General features: G+C 35.0%; 1 protein-coding gene and 1 long non-coding RNA gene across 2 annotated transcripts; both read left to right on the top strand.

The window, feature by feature from the left end:
• The first annotated feature begins 4803 nt into the window (after window positions 1-4803).
• LOC136807254 (uncharacterized) lies at window positions 4804-7363 on the top strand. Its single transcript, XR_010846661.1, has 3 exons — window positions 4804-4866; window positions 5833-5939; window positions 6154-7363. It is a non-coding gene; the product is annotated as an uncharacterized lncRNA (long non-coding RNA).
• A 2161-nt stretch (window positions 7364-9524) lies between these two features.
• On the top strand, window positions 9525-11844 carry LOC136807253 (uncharacterized). The gene is made up of 4 exons (XM_067063853.1): window positions 9525-9682; window positions 10007-10067; window positions 11027-11133; window positions 11338-11844. The coding sequence occupies exons 1-4, from the start codon at window positions 9599-9601 to the stop codon at window positions 11542-11544; spliced, it is 459 nt and encodes a 152-aa protein (XP_066919954.1). The 5' UTR covers window positions 9525-9598; the 3' UTR covers window positions 11545-11844.
• Window positions 11845-13628: the final 1784 nt, after the last annotated feature.

The following is a 13628-nucleotide window of genomic DNA, read 5'->3' as shown; positions in this document are numbered from 1 at the left end:
ATACTCCCATATTATGTTTTTCAAGTCACAAAATCAAGTGGGGATGGAAAAATTAGCATAATATTTTACAGCGAGGACCGGTTCATTTGATTATTTTCAGAAAGTATCGGATGATTAAAAAAAAACAAGATCCAATTTATACCATACAAATTTTGGCATTTATGTAGTATCAGTACCAAATCATAATTGATAAATTTTCATCTTCACTTTAGATATTGGGAATCCCAAAGAATAATCATGGACAGGAACCGATTGTCTTGATCGGAAAAGAAAGTAATTGACAATCCATACATTTCTATTTGGATACACGTTTTTTCTTATAAAAACATCTGAAATTTTTGAAGCCTTCGGATGTTCTTAACTATTTGAATTTGAAGCCTAAAAATATTCTTAACATGTTCTTTTTTTTCGCCATTTTTAGAGTATTTTTGTTCATTTTCTTAAGAAATTAGGTGTTTTAGAGTCCACATAACACATAACCGCAGATGGTTTTACTCAAATCAAGAGATGAAGCATGGAAAAGCCTAACCCCCTCTTCTTTTACATAGGGCAAGAGTTAAAACAAAACACCTTGGTAGCCATTATACCCCGATTGTCCAATGAATAGATAGTATCACTCAACGTTCGATTGCATTCGCCCATTCCTCAAGTGAACGTAAGTACTTTAAAGCGTTAAAAGGATTAAAGACAGAAATCGATAAATCATTTTCTCTCAGTTTTCCTGATTTTAGGAGCAAAATTAGACCTTTTTTACCTGAAAATAAATAAATGATTATTATGTAATTTCCCAGGGGGACTCAAGGTCGTTTACCTATCATACGTGCGGCCCTTAAGGGTCCTTTTTCCAAAGTTCCCAAAATCTGACGCTCTAGAAAAAGTTAAAGTTACTTTGTTTTTAAAATCTAAAAGATGAAAGTTCCTAAGTTACCCTGGTCTACCCAGCGTACCAGGTTATTCAAGGTCAATTTGAAGCCTCAAGGAATTGCTTTTTTTTTCTATATCACAGATAACGAGATGGGCGTGTAATATCATTCATTTAACTCAAGGTGAACGTGACGAACATTATGGCGACCGTACACCCTTAATCGGCATCACCAGAACAACAACTCAATTCCACATTGCCAGCTCCATCAATGGTGATAAAAAAAAACACATTGATTTACTTGTTAATGGCTTAACAATCAACCAGACATTTCATCTTGAGGTAACCTGTCAGAGTAAGAAATTTTGGCGGATATTTAGCCAAAATCCGCTAAATTAAGTTCCCGCTGTTAAATTGATTAATCCCTATCCGCGAAATTATAGTCCAGTCCAATTTGATTTTTTTCATTCATTTCTCAAATTCATGCTCTTTTAGGACTGCTCGTCTTTTGCTTGTTTGATAAAGCTTTTTGTCCAAAAAGATAAACTTTTTACGCTGTCCGCAAAATTAAATGTTCGCTTAAATTTCTTCTTAGGTACACCAGAGATATGTCAGCAATGGGGATTACAGATATTTCATCATAATTGATGGTGAAGAGCTTTATAGTGTTTTGAACACAGATGCAAGACAATTTTATGACGTTAAAGTTTTTATGAGCAATGATTGGCAAGCTGTATGCCCTGTCTATATCAGTAATTTTGAAATCACAAATTTCTTGTAAAATATCCTTTATGCTGTCGCTTTGTATTTTATTTTAGTCTGCAACTCAAATTTATCATTTAAACACAGTATTACTTCAAAAAAATGCTCTCATCTTTTAAACCCCACCTCCAGTCCCGCCTTTCAGGAAAATTTCTCAATAAGAACTCCCCTCCAATAAACGCCCACAAGGAATGAACGGCTGTCTTCTAGGAAGGCTTCCTAGCGTTTACTTGAATGAAATAGCACTACGGAAGGTATACCATATTTGAGCATCCTCTCGCCCCTCTCAATGGGGACCAACTCCATCCCATTCGTTCCCAAAAGATATCCTTCTCCTAAACTTCATAAAGAGCCCCCCCCCAGCGGTAACTCTGATCACGATATCACGCAATTTTTTGTCTTTAATCACGATCACGCAAATCAGCAAAAAAAATGGACAATCACGCATTCCTTTGAAAAAGTCAACATCACATATCACGGCTCAAAAACCTTTCAAATCAAAATCACGTTTTGACCTCTCATCACGCAATCACGAAGAAAAAATTTCCAAATCACGTAATCACGCTGCAAAAAAATCGCTATCGCGTCATTTCAAAAACCGCTTGGGGGGGGGGGGCTCCATAAATTATTGATTCATTTTCAACAGTAGGTAGCTGATCACCACTTATATCCCACATTTTCTAATATATACTCCCTACCATCGTGTATTTAACCCTTAGACGACGAAAGACGTATATATACGTTTTGAAAAGGTCATTTTACCGATACACAGTCTTTTGGTCATAACTCCTGACCACTTGAAATTCAAAGAAAAAAAATCCGCTTTATTTTGTAGGTGAGAGAAAGAAATTTCCAACGATCCCAAAGTTGATACCTGAATCATTCGTCCTGGTCAAGAAATGGCCTTTGAAAGAATAAATTTCCAGAAAAAAATGATGATGAACTTTTTGGCCATTTTCAAAAAAGTTAGCGGCTTTGAAAGGTTTATAGTCCAACGAATTATGTTTTTACATAAAATTTACATAAAATAGCACATAACATAACATTTACATAAAGTAACACTTTTTAACTTTTTACACGCAGACTTTTTAGATCATTTCTCTCCACATTTAAACAAGTGCAGAAGCACGAATTTTACTTGGCTCTGGTATCATTTTGTCCCCTTTTTGTTTATCATCGAGCACTATTCGATTTCATTACAATGATTTACTTTTCAACATATATTGTTTTGCATCAATTGGTGCATCAATGAATGGCAGAATTAAGGCCAGCATAGAAAGACGATAAAGGCGACTAATGTTAAGGGGGGAGGCACAAAAACTCTATTTTCCATTTTTCTGGCTATCAAAGTGTTGGGCGAGAGCCTTTAATTTCCCACCTAAGCTAACAATTAACTTTTTTCTTTTTAACTTTTTTTTTTAAATGTAAGAATTTTAGTCTTCCAAATCTATCCCGCCAATTATTGAACAAAAAAATATAACAATTTCCGATTGATGGTATATATACAGCGGCCGAGGAGGGACAAAAAAAATAATAAAATAAAAAACGAAATAAAAAAAGAAAAACAAAATAAAAAATAAAAAGCAAAATAAAAAAATAAAAAATAAAATAAAAAAAGAAAAAGAAAATGAAAAATCAGCAAATAAAAAAACGTAGAATAGAGAATCAAAGATGATGAAATGCGGATTGTTGTTTAGCGTGAGTAGAAGAAAGTGAATTTTCTTGTTCATCTTGTTCATCTAGCATGTTCTGTGAATCTTGTGGGACGCCAAGAAGAAATGCAAATCTATTCTGTTATGATTGTGGGACTCCTTTTCTCCCAAGGAATAGGGACGAGGAGGGAGAATAAGATGAGCAATCTCTCATAACGAGATACGTTAACAATGGCCATACATACGAGGCAATAATTCGCCTACTTGAACGTCATGGAATAAGATACTCTGTTAGAACGCTTAAAAGGTAATTTAAAACATATGGCCTAACAGAAAATCCGAACATCAATGACCAAGCTCTACGGACCATCATTCAAGATGAAATCAATGGACCATCCTCAAATCTTGGTTATAATAGAATAATAAATAAATAAGAGCAATAATCATCCATCGGTTCCAGCAATTTATTACGTTGAAACGGTGAACAAGTTGAAATTAATACCTACTCTCTTAAGAACAGATTTGGGCACTGAGAATGGCATTACCGCAGCACTGCAATGTACGCTTTGGAATGACATGAACACACATCTCTATGGATCAATTAATAACCAGCGGATCGAAGCATGGTGGTCCTCTTTAAGAAAGACTTACAGTGGTTGGGTTATCGATTTCGTTAAAAGGAAAGTTGAAGAGGGATCTTTCGTGACTTGAAGCAAGCTTTACGAGGAGGTATCTTGGATGTATCTTTTTTGCTTTTGTGCTTTTTTTTATTTTGTTTTCTCCTTTTTTTATTTTGTTTTCTCCTTTTTTTATTTTGTTTCTTTCCTTTTTTTTATTTTGTTTTTTCCCTTTTTTATTTTGTTTTTCTTTTTTTTATTTTGTTTTTTCCTTTTTTTCTTTTGTTTTTCTTTTTTTATTTTGTTTTTTCCTTTTTTTTATTTTGTTTTTATTTTTTATTTTGTTTGTCCCGGCCACTGTATATATATGATTCAAAATATGATGATATTAAATGATCAATAGAAGGAAAAAAGGATAGCATATAAAGTGATAGGAGGGAAATAGGGAAAAGGAACTTTTTAAATTTAGTGAAAATATTGATCAAGTTGTGTAGGGTAAAGAAAAATGATTGTATCGAAATATTTTCATTTATCTTCAACTGTTTTAATGTTTGCAATTTTCTGTTATAAAGACATACAATGTTGCAAGGTAAGAAAGCTTTTAGAAACTCACATACAATTGAATTTTGATAGAGCACTGTCAATGTAAGCTGAGACTAGATCGTGATTGTTTTCTGCCCACCACGCGACGTGTGAAACAAACATTCTGAAGAATATGACTTTCCGGCGCACAACAAGATTCTTGTTTTAGAATTTTCCGCGGGAGGATAATTTGCCTCAGATCGTTAATTTTTAAGGGGCTTCAGAGGTTTACCGTGCCCGTAAGAAAATTATGAGCAGCTGTTATCAGGTTATGCCAATGTAGTTTAAATTCTACTGATTGATTAATATTATGAATATGGTATTCTTTAGAACTTCGGAATTCCTAGCAACAATCATGGGAAGGAGCCAATTATCTTGGTTGGTAATGAAGGTAATGAGTAATTATATGTCAAGCTACAAAGATTATAGAATAGTTTATAGCCTGGTCTAGAAAGTACTAAATATCACCCTTAATCCTTCGTGCATCTCGGGGAGGGGGGCTAAAAATCTTTGATAACTTTTGAAAGACTTAATTTTTCAATGAAATTTGGACAGTGTGAGTAAATTATGGATTGACACCTTTTGACAAAGCTTCATGATCATAGGTTACGTCATTGCAACCTATTAACGACATCAAATTTTGACACCTCAAAAACTAAGCTTCCCTCTAATGGTCGGTCTCCAGTTGCACGCGCTGCGATCGCACTTTCTCGAGCAAAGCTTCCACGCTATTGGTCAAAAGAAAAAGTTAAAATGTATTTAACTTTATTTCGAGCGCGCGCTACATTCTTTATGACGTAATCATTTTTCCAAGCAAAAAGGATTGAAGCCAAAAGGTGCAATCGAAGCGCGCGCAAGTGGGGAACGGCCTTGGCCTTTTTTTATTTTTACACAGATTTTGTGTGCAACATCCACTTGACATATTTAAAACAAGGGTGGCAGCCTCAATTTATTCACCTGTCTAATATATGTATTTAATGGACCGGCCCTAAGTGGGCCTTTTGATATAATCTAGGCCTAAATTTACAGGAATGAAAAATGCTATTGACTAGAAATTTGGACCAGTAGTATAGACAATAGAAATTTACTTTGGACTGGAGATTTTAGCAAAATTGAACAAGCGATACTGCGACCGGTCTGTAAAATACCAACAAGGTTGGTGTTCACAACCCATCACTGGTTCAAATGTCCAGTAGATCGTTTATTCCGAAAAAGGACTAAATCCAAAAGTCAGTCTTAAACCAAAAAAAAATCAAGCCAGTCACCCCATTCATTCTTTGACATTCTTGCCAGTAAAATGACAACTCAACAACAGGTGGCCGACCCAATATTTTAAAAACCATATTTTTGCTTTCAGAGCAAAAATTAAAACGGAACACCTTGGTAGCCATTATACCCCGATTATCCAATGAATGGATAGTATCACTCAACGTTCGATTGCATTCGCCACTTTCTGAAGTGAACGTAAGTGGAAATTCTTTTGAAGTGTTTTGTTTCATTAACGATTTCCGAACTTTTATCGATTTTAATGAACTGATGATAAGAATTCGTAAGCTAAATATCTTTCACTTTCGTGAAAAAATTCGTCACAATCCTCTTGAAATTGAGGAAAACTTCGTCATTGGTGTGTCTGGTTATAAAGGGTTATTAATGAAAAAACAACAACATTTATTTACAGTTCCAAAATATGTGGGTGTGTAACATTGTACATTTTACTCAAGGAGGGCACAGTTTACGGCACCAATACGGAGATCGAACACCTCTCATCGGCATTGGAAAAACAACATCTAAATTTCACATTACTAATGCTGTGAACAATGATCCAATTTTTAATTTTAACAACGATGGCGTGGGCAATGTTTTAACAATCAACCAGACATATCATCTTGAGGTACACCAGAGATATGTCAGCAATGGCGATTATAGATATTTCATCACAATTGATGGTGAAGAGCTTTACAGTGTTTTGAACACGGATGCAAGACAATTTTATGACGTTAAAGTTTTTATGAGCAATGATTGGCAAATTGTGTGTCCTGTATATATCAGTAATTTTGAAATCACAAATTTCTTGTAAAATATCAAACCTTTATACTGTCTCTTTCCATTTTATTTCAGTCTGCAACTCAAATTGATCATTTAAACTATAAAATTTATACTTCGAATAAATGCCCTCTTCCTTTAAACCCCACCCTCCAGTCCCGCCTTTCAGGAAAAAAATTCAATAAGAACTCTGCTCCAATAAACGCCCACTAGGAATGAACGCTTTTCTTCTAGGAAGGCTAGAAAGGGCGTTTACTTGAAAGAAATAGCACTACGGAAGGTATACCATATTTGAGCACCCTCTCGCCCCTCTCAATGGGGACCAACTCCATCCCAATCGTTCCCAAAAGATATCCTTCTCCCAATCTCACAAAGAGCCCCCCCCAGCGGTAACTCTGATCACGATATCACGCAACTTTTTGTCTTTAATCACGATCACGCAAATCAGCAAGAAAAATGGACAATCACGCATTCCTTTTGAAAAAGTCAACATCACGTATCACGGCTCAAAAACCTTTCAAATCAAGATCACGTTTTGACTTCTCATCACGCAATCACGAAGAAAAAAATTCCAAATCACGTAATCACGCTTCAAAAAAATCCCTATCGCGTCATCACAAAAACCGCTTGGGGTGGGGCTCCATAAATTATTGATTCATTTTCAACAGTAGGTAGCTGCTCACCACTTATATCCCACATTTTCCAATATATACACCCTACCATCGTGTATTTAATAGTCAAACGAATTATGTTTTTACATAAAATTTACATAAAATAACACATAACATAACATTTACATAAAGTAACACTTTTTAACTTTTTACACACAGACTTTTTAGATCATTTCTCTCCTCATTTAAACAAGTGCAGAAGCACGAATTTTACTTGGCTCTGGTATCATTTTGTCCCCTTTTTGTTTATCATCGAGCACTATTCGATTTGATTTTATTACAATGATTTACTTTTCAACATATATTGTTTTGCATCAATTGGTGCATCAATGAATGGCAGAATTAAAGCCAGCATAGAAAGACGATAAAGGCGACTAATGATAACCCTATTCGGCCTAGGGGGGGGGCTCTTTCTGTTCGGAGGTCAAACTATTGGTAATAGCTCCTGAAATAATAGAGCTTTTGCCATGAAATTTTCTGTAAATTCCTAACTTTTAGTTGGCTTCAAAATAAAATAAAAATTGACACCTAAATATTTTCACACCTTCAGCATGATGACATTTCTGACAGTAAGGTGTCATAAAAATTGACACTTTTCCAATCAGTACTGTTTCCAATACAAATTTCTTTTCAATGTCAAATATATCGTTTAAACCGTAATTTATTGAATATTTAGGATAAAATAAGCATTTTAAACTCGGGCAACTTTTTTCTAAGTCCTTTGTTGGAATACAATAGCTATTTATAAGAACAAAGGAAATTTTCGGTTTTGCTCACTTTGGGCATGATGAGTGACGTCATCAAAAATTTTTTTTTTGCAAAAGTTACCTTACGTCCCAAGGATCTTGTGTGCCAAATTTCATCCAAAAAGACCCACTAGATCAAAAGTTAAGGGGTGGTACAGGAAAAGCCCCCCCTAGTTCTGAACCACCACTAAAAGCCTAGGTTGAATAGGCACAAAAACTCTATTTTCCATTTTTCTGGCTATCAAAGTCTTGGGCGAGAGCCTTTAATTTCCCACCTAAGTTAACAATGAACTTTTTTCTTTTTAACTTTTTTTTTTAAATGTAAGAATTTTAGTCTTCCAAATCTATCCCGCCAATTATTGAACAAAAAAATATAAAAATTTCCGATTGATGGTATATATACGGCAGCCGAGGAGGGACAAAAAAAATAAAAAAATAAAAAACAAAATAAAAAAATAAAAACAGAATAAAAAATAAAAACAGAATAAAAAATAAAAAGCAAACTAAAAAAATAAAAAACAAAATAAAAAAAGAAAAAGAAAATGAAAAATCAGCAAATAAAAAAAACATAGAATAGAGAATCAAAGATGATGAAATGCGGATTGTTGTTTAGCGTGAGTAGAAGAAAGTGAATTTTCTTGTTCATCTAGCATGTTCTGTGAATCTTGTGGGACGCCAAGAAGAAATGCAAATCTATTCTGTTATGATTGTGGGACTCCTTTTCGCCCAAGGAATAGAGACGAGGAGGGAGAAAAAGATAGGCAATTTCTCACAACGAGATACGTTAACAATGGCCATACATACGAGACAATAATTCGCCTACTTAAACGTCGTGGAATAAGATACTCTGTTAGAACGCTTAAAAGGTAATTAAAAACATATGGCCTAACAAAAAATCCGAACATCAATGAACAAGCTCTACGGACCATCATTCAAGTTGAAATCAATGGACCATCCTCAAATCTTGGTTATAATAGAATAATAAATAAATAAGAGCAATAATCATCCATCGGTTCCAGCAATTTATTACGTTGAAACGGTGAACAAGTTGAAATTAATACCTACTCTCTTAAGAACAGATTTGGGCACTGAGAATGGCATTACCGCAGCACTGCAATGTACGCTTTGGAATGACATGAACACACATCTCTATGGATCATCAATTAATAACCAGCGGATCGAAGCATGGTGGTCCACTTTAAGAAAGACTTACAGTGCTTGGATAATCGATTTCGTTAAAAGAAAAGTTGAAGAGGGATCTTTTGTGACTGGAAGCAAGCTTTACGAGGAGGTATCTTGGAGGTATCTTTTTTTCTTTCGTGCTTTTTTTTATTTTGTTTTCTCCTTTTTTTATTTTGTTTTTTTCCTTTTTTCTATTTTGTTTTTTCCTTTTTTTATTTTCTTTTTCTTTTTTTTATTTTGTTTTTTCCTTTTTTTATTTTGTTTTTCTTTTTTTCTTTTGTTTTTTCCTTTTTTTTATTTTGTTTTTATTTTTTATTTTGTTTGTCCCGGCCACTGTATATATATGATTCAAAATATGATGATATTAAATGATCAATAGAAGGAAAAAAGGATAGCATATAAAGTGATAGGAGGGAAATAGGGAAAAGGAACTTTTTAAATTTAGTAAAAATGTTGATTAAGTTGTGTAGGGTAAAGAATAATGATGGTATCGATATATTTTCATTTATCTTCAACTGTTTTAATGTTTGCAATTTTCTGTTATAAAGACATACAATGTTGCAAGGTAAGAAAGCTTTTAGAAACTCACATACAATTGAATTTTGATAGAGCACTGTCAATGTAAGCTGAGACTAGATCGTGATTGTTTTCTGCCCACCACGCGACGTGTGAAACAAACATTCTGAAGAATATGACTTTCCGGCGCACAACAAGATTCTTGTTTTAGAATTTTCCGCGGGAGGATAATTTGCCTCAGATCGTTAATTTTTAAGGGGCTTCAGAGGTTTACCGTGCCCGTAAGAAAATTATGAGCAGCTGTTATCAGGTTATGCCAATGCAGTTTAAATTCTACTGATTGAGTAACATTATGAATTATGGTATTCTTTAGAACTTGGGAATTCCTAGCAACAATCATGGGAAGGAGCCAATTATCTTGGTTGGTAATGAAGGTAATGGGTAATTATATATCAAGCTACAAAGATTATAGAATAGTTTATAGCCTGGTCTAGAAAGTACTAAATATCACCCTTAATCCTTCGTGCATCTCGGGGAGGGGGGCTAAAAATCTTTGATAACTTTTGAAAGACTTAATTTTTCAATGAAATTTGGACAGTGTGAGTAAATTATGGATTGACACCTTTTGACAAAGCTTCATGATCATAGGCTACGTCATTGCAACCTATTAACGACATCAAATTTTGACACCTCAAAAACTAAGCTTCCCTCTAATGGTCGGTCTCCAGTTGCACGCGCTGCGATCGCACTTTCTCGAGCAAAGCTTCCACGCTATTGGTCAAAAGAAAAAATGAAACAATTCCATTTCGAGCGCGCGCTACATTCTTTATGACGTAATCATTTTTCCAAGCAAAAAGGATTGAAGCCAAAAGGTGCAATCGAAGCGCGCGCAAGTGGGGACCGGCTTTAGCCTTTTTTTATTTTTAAACAAATTTTGTGTGCAACCTCCACTTGACATATCTAAAACAAGGGTGGCAGCCTCAATTTATTCACCTGTCTAATATATGTATTTAATGGACCGGCCCTAAGTGGGCCTTTTGATAAAATTTAGGCCTAAATTTACAGGAATGAAAAATGCTATTGACTAGAAATTTGGACCAGTAGTATAGACAATAGAGATTTACTTTGGACTGGAGATTTCAGCAAAATTGAACAAGCGATACTGCGACCGGTCTGTAAAATACCAACAAGGTTGGTGGTCACGACCCATCACTGGTCCAAATGTCCAGTAGATTGTTTGTTCCGAAAAAGGACTAAATCCAAAAGTCAGTCTTAAACCAAAAAAAAATCAAGCCAGTCACCCCATTCATTCTTTGACATTCTGGCCAGTAAAATGACAACTTAACAACAAGTGGCCGACCTAATATTTTAAAAACCATATTTTCGCTTTCAGAGCAAGAGTTAAAACGGAACACCTTGGTAGCCATTATACCCCGATTATCCAATGAATGGATAGTATCACTCGACGTTCGACTGCATTCGCCCATTTCTCAAGTGAACGTAAGTGGAAATTCTTGTGAAGTGTTTTCTTTCATTAACGATTTTAATGAACTGATGATAAGAATTCGTAAGCTAAATATCTTTCACTTTCGTGAAAAAATTCGTCACAATCCTCTTGAAATTGAGGAAAACTTCGTCATTGGTGTGTCTGGATATAAAGGGTTATTAATGAAAAAAACAACAACATTTATTTCTGCATTACAGTTCCAAAATATGTGGGCGTGTAACATAGTACATTTTACTCAAGGAGGGCACAGTTTTCAATACGGAGATCGAACACCTTTCATCGGCATTGGGAAAACAACATCTAAATTTCACATTACTAGTGCTGTGAACAATGTTCCAAGTTTTAATTTTAACCACGATGGACGTGGGCAATGGTTTAACAATCAACCAGACATATCATCTTGAGGTACACCAGAGATATGTCAGCAATGGCGATTATAGATATTTCATCACAATTGACGGTGAAGAGCTTTACAGTGTTTTGAACACAGATGCAAGACAATTTTATGATGTGAAAGTTTTTATGAGCAATGATTGGCAAATTGCGTGTCCTTTCTATATTAGTAATTTTGAATTCACAAATTTCTTGTAAAAATATTAATTATATTAGGGCAGCTTCATAAGATTTGTGACAACTTTTTTTGCAATTTAAGAATTTACCTTTTTGTATGGAATAATCACAATCTTTTGGTCAGCGCAAGGTCATGGCTAGACTATGCTATAGTCTAAGACAAATCACTATTTAAGAAATAATCCCAAAGCCAAAGAAAATTCGCAAACAGGTTTTTTGCCGAAAAGAGTTTACAGTCGGTAGAGTTTGTCAGTTTCTTCGAAACTCTCCCACCGATTTTTTTTCCGTATACCGCCATAACGCCATACCACTTTCTCGCCTTTACTATCACTGTGACGGACGGATAACATCGTCTAGGTCGTGGCTGCAATCCCCGCCCGCATCATCCCAAAGACTTCGTACTTAGTATAAAAGGTACTCAGTGCCTCTCTGAGTGATGCTCAGTAATTAAAGAGAAGGACCAAGGGTAAGTGGAGCAATGCAGGGAAAACGAGTGGCGCCCTCTCCTATCTTCGGGTAGATAGCAATGGAAAGAGGAGCCTTCACTCTACCTTCGACGATGCGTTCGCCGACTTCGTTTATACCTTGGTTTATTAAAAGAGGCTCAAATCAAGAGAAACCCTCTGAACTTTTTGGATTTGCCAAATTAAGATTGTTTATGCGTAAACCCGTCTCCCAGCACAATTAGAACATCGAGGTCAATGTATAAGGCGATTCTAACCTTTCAAATGATGTAAAAAAAATTTTTGTACCTGTAACATATTGCAATCCAACAAAAACTGAGTAGCTTCAATGTAAATGGAGAATTCGTCTGAAAGTTCGTTCGGTTCTTCACCTGTTCTTTGTTTTCCTATTATGGAAAGATTAAAATTGGAAATACTGATTTTTTTGCCCTTTACCCTTCAAACCCCAATGGGGTATGCATACGTTCAAAATTCGCCAATAATACCGAGTCAAAGACTATTATAGGGCACTATTATAGTCAAGGACTATAACTCCTAACAACTTGATTTGAAAGGGCATAAATACTTTTTGAAGGAGTTTCAAAATACTTTTCTGATGGTACCAATAACATTGTAACATTGTCTAACTCACAAGCTACAAGCTTTTATGCCAGTTTGCATGGTTTTGGATTTAAAAAAATAAATTGAAAATTTTAACTTTTTTCAAAAAGAAAATACTTTTGGAAACCATGGGAAATTCAACGGAGATTCCATCACCCCATTGACATATGACAGGTCATACCTTCTACAAGGTAAAAGATGAATCAAACATCCTACCGAAAGTTTCTTCTGCTTTATTGAAGCATCGCTCTGACATGATGGAATTTTCAACCGATGTAAAATGAAGACCTTGGAAGAAAAAAAATTTGAAGCAAAAATTCATTTTTTTCTTCTCGAAATAAAGGGGATGAGCTGGAGTTTTTATAAGATGTTTTATTCATTGGTTATTCGAAATAATAGAGATGACGCGTTCTTTAGAAAAAGCAATAAAGTCCTTTGTCTCAAGATTCAACGACCAACCGAATCATCGAAAACCTTGTAAAAACTCCAGCTTGACCCAAATAAAGAGAAGACTTGCTTCGCCAGAGGAGGGAGTAAACTAAATTTCATTTTTGAAATACAGGGGGCATCGCTAAACTGAAGGGACGAGAAAACTTGTTCGAGTTAAGAAGACGTTCGAGTCATACAGGTTCGAGTTAAAGAGACCCTACTGAGACACTACTTTTGTTAAAATCAATGTGAAATAGGGCATACAAGAAGGGGGGGGGTCAAAATCGAAATTTAAAACAGTTTAGTTACCCATCCCCTTGGTGTCCTGAAAATCAAACAGGATGAATTGTTTTGAGTGACAAATTTAAGATGAAAATTTCATTCTTTAGTTTTCAACTTTATTAATACATACCCAGTAAAGTCCA

This window comes from Clytia hemisphaerica, unplaced genomic scaffold (genome assembly GCF_902728285.1).
Source record: "Clytia hemisphaerica strain Z4C2 unplaced genomic scaffold, Clytia hemisphaerica genome assembly, whole genome shotgun sequence".
Taxonomy (NCBI): domain Eukaryota; kingdom Metazoa; phylum Cnidaria; class Hydrozoa; order Leptothecata; family Clytiidae; genus Clytia; species Clytia hemisphaerica.
Note: the sequence above shows the minus strand (reverse complement) of the source record. Positions and strands in the feature narration are given on the sequence as shown.